This window comes from Alosa alosa, chromosome 10, assembly GCF_017589495.1.
Source record: "Alosa alosa isolate M-15738 ecotype Scorff River chromosome 10, AALO_Geno_1.1, whole genome shotgun sequence".
Classification (NCBI taxonomy): domain Eukaryota; kingdom Metazoa; phylum Chordata; class Actinopteri; order Clupeiformes; family Clupeidae; genus Alosa; species Alosa alosa.
Genome location: NC_063198.1, coordinates 31,575,289 through 31,582,656, shown reverse-complemented (window position 1 = coordinate 31,582,656; position 7,368 = coordinate 31,575,289). Strand labels below are relative to the sequence as shown.

At 41.3% G+C, this 7,368-nt stretch overlaps 1 protein-coding gene across 1 annotated transcript; it reads right to left on the bottom strand.

Annotated features, from left to right (window-relative positions):
* Positions 1-4,149: 4,149 nt before the first annotated feature.
* On the bottom strand, positions 4,150-7,120 carry fezf2 (FEZ family zinc finger 2). Its single transcript, XM_048255720.1, has 5 exons — positions 6,972-7,120; positions 5,857-6,703; positions 5,491-5,625; positions 5,249-5,381; positions 4,150-4,611 (listed from the first exon to the last, which is right to left on the bottom strand). Exons 2-5 carry the CDS (start codon positions 6,643-6,645, stop codon positions 4,361-4,363), a joined length of 1,308 nt encoding a protein of 435 aa, XP_048111677.1. The 5' UTR covers positions 6,646-6,703; positions 6,972-7,120; the 3' UTR covers positions 4,150-4,360.
* Between the last annotated feature and the right edge of the window lie 248 nt (positions 7,121-7,368).

Sequence of the window (7,368 nt, the reverse complement as noted above, 5' to 3'; positions counted from 1 at the left end):
TGTTAAACAGCCCTTTTAGATTTTTAAAGAGTATTTTCACAAAATATATAGTATATCTTTCATGAGGAAGCTTTTTCAAGAACTGGGTCTCAACAATTGCTTGAGCTCCTTTCAAAATTCTGATTGTGCGTTTCACAAAGATATTGGGACATTTCGCTAAATCATACTTTTTGTATGTGCCAACACATTCATCGCTACTTATCGGTTTTCTTAGAAGTAGTTCTTAGAACTAAACCGTTTGTCACATGCGGTGTTGTAGTGCACTTAAACAGAAACAGCTGTTTTTGCACATGAGCTAGTCAGGGAATTCTTGCCACTTGATGCTATTGGACTGTTGCTGATAGTTCAAGAGCTCCTGTAGTGTTTTTGTCCCCCAGAAATTAGACTTCAACATTGTGGTTATTTTCTCCTCCTCATTGCTAATATCACCCTCACAAATTAATTGGGATGGTGTGTGTGGGTATCAGTGACAATCCTTTTTATGCGCAATGCATTCTATTGTGACATTGTAATAGATTGTTATAAATTAATTAGTTTAAGATTGAGACACAAACTAATGAAATCCACCCCCACCCACCAGGCCATAGTGTTGCTTTAACAAACCAGCCTTTGGACCTGTCTCCTAAATAAGCCTAGATGGGGACTGAAGGCAACAGTGGAAGACTCAGGAGGGGCATCCTGGGTCAAAAGGATTAGCACCGGACATCCCAGAATTAGCAATCCCACTGGACAATAGATATGAACACAAATCCTATATTGACAAAAAACAAAAACCTCTGACCTTTGATAAATAAACCTTTGCTCTATTTTTAATTAATTCAACTTCCCGATGTATTCCTTCGCTACAGATGTCAGCCAGACTGAGTGTATATCTTTTATTTGTTTGTTTTGATTTTTCTCCCCTTAATGAGTTTTGAATGTGTTGGCAGTCAACTGGACAGGATGATAAGCCAATGAAATGTGGATCAGACTGTTTGGAGGTCAAGGCCCCGTCTCTTAAGACATTAGCGCTAACGTAGTGGGCAGAAGGACAGAAGGTCCCCTTCAGCTCTGTTGCCCCGAGCTCGAAAGACTTCCTCTGAATGGAGGTCATACGAGCGTCTGACATTGATGTGAATTCAGTGGGGCCAAACAGCCTGGGCACAGCTCCTGCACGATGCACACTGAGCTGCTGCAAGCCATAAAGCACCTTCTCAGACCATGCCCTTGAAGGCCTTATGGACATGTGTGTGTATTGTTCTGTCACACCCATGCGCCAACTACCACAGACAAAAATGCCCACATTTTTTTTAGCAATCTCCTATATGTTTCCTTAATTCCTAAGTAGGCCTAATATAGTCTCAATTGCTATTTTGATTCAGTGCACAATGAATCGGTGTATTGAATTGTACAATCACATTGGGCATGTTTTTAATATATGTTTTACTGTGTAACATAATATTGTCTCTATAAATGTTGTCAAAGACACTGACGATTGTCCTTTTGAGCATTTTAAATACAAAGACATGGTTTGGAACACCATGCAGTCGGCTGGCTAGATCCTGTCCTTTCACCACCATTCCCCAGGAATAGATCCAAGGACCTCGGCTGATGCTCATTAACTTCCCCTTGGCGTTTTACAATGTGCCTTTCCAGCTCTTTGTGCCAAGAACTAACGCTTCTTCTAACGAGTAACACAACTAGGCCACTCTCCTCCAGCCGGGAGAGAAATTGCTTTCCAAATCGCGAAGGACGGTTTAATTAGAATTTCATTTGGGTTGAAAAAGGGGGAAAGCGATGTAGTTAACATTTGGTGGACTTAATTGGATGCTTTCTCCATCGCCTCTTAAAAAATGATGACGCTGGCCATGTTAATCTTCCATTTACAATCAATTGAGTTGACCAAACAAAAGTCTGGGTCTCCTTTTCAGCCCGTCTCGGCCGAGTCTTTTGTCGTTTATAAATGCCTCCGTTTTGGGTGATCCCGGGCTCGAACATGCTCTCAGTTGTTGACAGTTCATTAATGCGCTCTTGTGCCTGTAATCTCTCTCTGCATGTGCATGCTGTAATGAGCTCCGTTGTCAATTAACATGTTTCTAGAAGCAAAGCTGGTTGCTCAGATGTTGAAGAGGTAAGTGCAGAGAAAAGGCCAACGAGTCTGCCTTTAGGTTGTTTACCTCCCTACTCTCCTTTCTTCGCCGTTGAACAAGAAGGCTTTTACACACAGATACACACACCGTGTGTGTGTGTGTGTGTGTTGTAAGTAGGCTAAATGTATTTTTACTAAACTTGCATCGAATGACATTTCATGTCTTCTGTTTCAGTGTGTAATTTCTAAAACAAAATAAAAAGGGCAGCGTGATCTCGATTTTGCAAATGGGAACATGCATTGTTAAATGGGAGAACGCTCATGGATATATTCGACAGTGGGTGGGAGATATGAGTTTAATTGCGTGTTTATTGTTTAATTGAGCATAACAGACGTCGCGATATCATTCCGATATGTTTGTATTGGAATTTGATTGACCACATCTTCCCCTCCGTCTCCCCACCACCACCACTAATCCTTTGCTGTCGTTGAGGGCGCTGATCAATTGCATTTTGTCTGAAAATCATGAAAGTGCACAGCTTGTCAGAAGTCTCATCTTAGGGGTAGTTGCGGGCCTACAGGTGTTCAAAGAAGAATGATACATTTTAGCCGATGAAAAAATTGTAATCAGGGTTCTGTTGGCCAGCTATGGGAGACTTACGCCTATGAAATGCAGAATTTAAGAGCTGGAGCATTTTAACACAGACACCACAATAAACGATGGCGGCTCTAATGAATAGCTGAATATTTTTTTGACATCTGGCTAGACAACGCAAATATTAATAACATGTTCCGAAAAAATAGGCCTATTAAAAATAGGTTTTCTATGTTCTAAGTGTTGCATATACTTATGCCATGAGAGCAGTAATGAAACCCAGAGATCTAGGCTACATATGGAATCTAAATCACTTTTACCATTTCTTCTTGGAGAAGGTGAATAGACTATCCAGTGGGTGACATTAGCCTTCTTTCCAGTCCTAACGCGCGGTGTTTAACTACTAAATGCGTCTTAATTGGGAGGCTGGCATTTGAGAGCACGTTTCTGGTCTCAGATCAGAATTTCTGTTGGCGGTCAAAGATAATATTATTCCAGGAGACGTGCAGAGAATTCATGATTCCACATTAAAGTGGACCAGATGAGCGAAAACGTGGCTGATTTAGTCCAAGGGTTTTATTATGACACAGGGCACTGATGAGGATGGGTAGATGCGCTGAGAGTTCCCCCGAGGCCCGTTAGCTGATTAATGTAATGGGCTTTGAAGAGTCCATGTTTTATCTGATAATTTGAGGCATTAAAACGGTGTCAAGTGTGTTGTCATATTGGAAAGTAATTCTTCTTTTTAACCGTTTCAGCTATATTCTGTCACGTGGTGATTACATTAAATATATCTCCTAGGGCCTACCATAGTTCAACGGAAGGAGAAAAAAAACAAATATGTAAATTACAAAATATGGAGTGCCGGCATGGTCAATATGGACATACAATTCCAAAGTGATATGACCACAGTTAGCGGCAGGCCATAGCCTAAATAAAGTCAGTTTATATTCATTCACAAACCCAAGCAAGATACTTATTTTCTATCCTCTCTATCGTCCAGGGAAAAAATCTAAGGATTAATTGCCAAACAAATAATTTGTTCTGACACTTCATTACTTGATGGGTTATTTCCACCGCGCCATAATGCTATGAATAATAAAGTAGTCTAATACTGCTACTACCACTACTACTACTACTAATAATAATAATAATAATATTGATAATAATAATAATAATAATAATAATAATAATAATAATTATCATTTATACCACCAAGAGAAGGTTCTGTATTCCAATAATTGTGCTATCACAAACAGATGTTCTCTTTGCTCCCCTCGTCTCAACATGGATTTAGCTGATGTTGAAAACTGTATTATCAGCTTATTTTTTACGTATTCGATTGCATTTTATTTTAAACAATTTCATAGTTATAGATGCCAACAAATGACCAAACAGTGATTTTACGCACACAAATAGATACATTTGTCTGACATTTAAGTAGCTATAATTCCAAGTTTTATGCATAAAACTTCGTTCAGGTAAACACTTTTAAATAACATTTTATTAATATAGTTATATACAATTAAGTCAAATGATCATCGAACTGCTATTCAATTAAAAAAACGTATGCCCAAAAATGTCATATGACAGAAGTGTAGGATATTTTGTGTAATTGTATGAGATGAATTGTCTATTTACAACAAATTGAAAGAAATATATCTGTTCATCAGTCCATCCGCGGCCTTGAATTGGCCTCAGCTTGGGAGTCCTCTGGAAGAATCATTTCCCGCAATTATCGTATTATCGTGCAATTTCCTTATGTGCTTTTTCAAGTCAAAGTTCCGGCAGAAGCCTTTGCCACACGTGCCGCAGGTGAAGGGTTTCTTGTCGTTGTGGGTATGCATATGGAAAGTAAGGTTGTAGACTTGGTGGAAGGCCTTGTTACAGATGGAGCACTTGAACTGCTTCTCTCCGCTGTGCGTCAGCTTGTGGTTTTTGTAGTTTCCTATCAACGAAAATTGTGGAACAATGTAAACATGACGTACATTAAAGCAACAACATTATGGGAGAATTCTTCATTCTCCACGAGGTCGACGGGTCACAATTAGGTAGCGCCAGACAAAAGACTTTCATCCCCCAGCCTTCATTAATCAGCATTTTGCATGTTGAAGTCAAGAAGTTGTCAAACTTTGTAAAGATCAACCGCAAAACAGCCGAAAACTGTCGGATTAAAAACCCGTGAAAGGTCTATCCATTGACCCATAGGAATTGACAAAAATCTGAAGGGGAGAGTTAGTTAGTGTAAAATGACAGCTTGCATTTGCACTGATGTAACCAGCTTGTTCACGGCAGAAATGGCATCTCTATCCACTCCATTTGTTTTTAAGCGACTTTTAAGCAACAGGCCAACTAAACGAAAGAGTGGATGAAGATCTTATTATTTGTATACAATAGACAAGTCAGCCTACTGCAATTCTCTATAGCCTAGTATTCTATTTTATTTCTTGCTTCAGTGTCAATACTTATAGTACCCTATTGTTCTAGTGATAATGTGGTTTCTTCTTAAGCATATTTTCACAATTTTAGAATTTACCATCTCATTTCATTTTTTAGCAAAAAGGCTTATTGTTCAGTGTATTTACCTTTTTGATGAAAACCTTTGCCACAGAATTCACAGATAAAAGGTTTGTATCCTGCGTGGATTCGGACATGAGTGTTTAAGGTTGAGCTTCTGTTGAACGCTTTCCCGCACTGGTTGCACTTGTGTGGTTTCTCCTTTAAAAAATAAAGGGGAAATGTTTTTTTTTATTTTGAAGTCAGACCCAAGTGAATATATCAAACAGGCTTTGATTTCGGTGAACAAGTAATAGCTCCCCTCACTCACCTGCGTGTGGATGATTTTGTGTCTGCATAGTGTGCTCGCCTGGCGGAATCCCTTTCCGCATACTTTACACACAAAAGGTCTTGCGCCCGTGTGTACCGGCATGTGACGCGTGAGGTTATAGTGGGCATTAAACACCTGTGGAAAAAATACAAACGAATGTTCAGCTATGCTGTGCAGATATGCTATCATTTAGCCACCTAAATGTTTTTGCTTTTAGACATTTTTCAAACGCTGTCCAAATTAGAAATCACAGCCAAATCAGTAACGAAATATAAATTGATATTTCGGTATTGCCTATTTGTACACTTTATATGTACTGATTATGATGTTGAGCAACGAAAGTGAAAACGGTTATATCTTACATACCTTTCCGCATACTTCGCAAGTGAAGTTTTTGGGTTTCCCGTCCGCTGCGCAATTATTGGCTTTATTGTGCGCTTTCGCTCCATTTTTTTCCGACGCCAAGGTGTGGTTCTCTTTCACAATCTGGTCCAGTTGTCCCGGTAGGTGCTCTTTATGTGGGTACTGCGGTGTTGGGAATTTGTCCGCAGTTGCGCTAGCCAGTTTTGCGTTCTCCAACAGCAGAAGTTTGTGGTGTGCGCTAAGGGAAGCTTGCGCCTGAGAATTAGCCAAGGCAGATGAGAACAAATGTCCGCTTAGCAAATCTGACTGGTGATATGCAGAGTCCAAATAATTGAAATAGTACAAAGAACCGTTGGTTGGCATCGCCATGGCTTGGTGAATGACTTGGGGTTTGATCACTCTGGCCCCCGGGAGCAAGGAGTGCTTGAACCCCGAGTCTGTTTTGCCACACATCCCGCAGTTGGCTTTGCACATCCCGGCAGAAGTGCATAGTGTGCCCCGAAAATTAGCTTTCCACAACTCGGAGTAGTTCATCAGCGCCTTGGCTTGCAAGTCGTAGCCGAAATGCTGGATGGGAATCATGCAGGGTATAGGAGAACACAGGCCGACCATCTTTTTGCCCTCGGAGACGTCCAGTCCTCGGCGGTCGCCCGACGAGCCCTTTGGTTCCGAAGTCTTGGACATGATCCTGTCGATGGAGAAAGCCAGGGCCTTCGGTGCAGCAGTGGCCCCTGTCCTGCTGCCTAGTCCCGGGCAGGCCATGACCGTTTCGAGAGGAAGAGAGTTTGCCATTTTTAGTCCAACTTGGTGTGAGCAGCGATCGCGCAGCCGGCCGCCCAGTCCTCGCCTCCTGAATTTCAGAAAAGCCAGGACACACATTGGTTTAATAAGCACCTTGCTTTTACAATGTCACCCATTTGCATTCAAATGGTCATCGCCCGAACAATAGCGACCAGGGGTAGCAGATTAATGCTCATTAACTAGTACACACAAAATTAACAGGACATTACAGAGCTCGTTAGGAAAAGAAAAAGAAACCCCCCCTCTAAGTTCAACCCTATTCACACCTCAGAAAAACGGAATGGCAAATGTGCGTCCCAGTCAGTGTTGTAGTTTACCTTTTTTTCGGAGCGACAGCAGATGTATTCAGGGAGAGTTGCGTGACCGCACTGTCACATTTTACAAGCAGACATCCTCATCAGCCTCAGATCATCACTGTCTTTAGTATTTATCTGACATCACATGGGCTTCCTCGGATCAGGGGGACAAGGCGACGCCATCACCAGTTTCTTCCCCTACCGCCCATTTATACTCGCCCACGGGGTGTGTGTGCGTGTGTGTGTGTGTGTGTGTGTGTGGGGGGGGCTCTGTATGACAGTTATTACAGAATATTATTTATGTCTTCGTCTCCATATCTGCCTCTCACGCACGGTTCCATATGTTGCAACAGATCAACACGTGGAAATGGACAAAATATAGTGTAGTCATATTCGTTTGGGATGATTAATGTCATGA

Excerpts from the sequence above, each read along its gene's own strand:
- fezf2 (XM_048255720.1), bottom strand. The coding sequence starts at position 6,645 with ATGGCAAACTCTCTTCCTCTCGAAACGGTCATGGCCTGCCCGGGACTA. Across the intron at positions 5,382-5,490 it reads ACAAAATCATCCACACGCAG|GAGAAACCACACAAGTGCAA; the intron begins GTGAGTGAGGGG and ends TATTTTTTAAAG. Across the intron at positions 4,612-5,248 it reads CAAAGGTTTTCATCAAAAAG|GAAACTACAAAAACCACAAG; the intron begins GTAAATACACTG and ends TTTCGTTGATAG.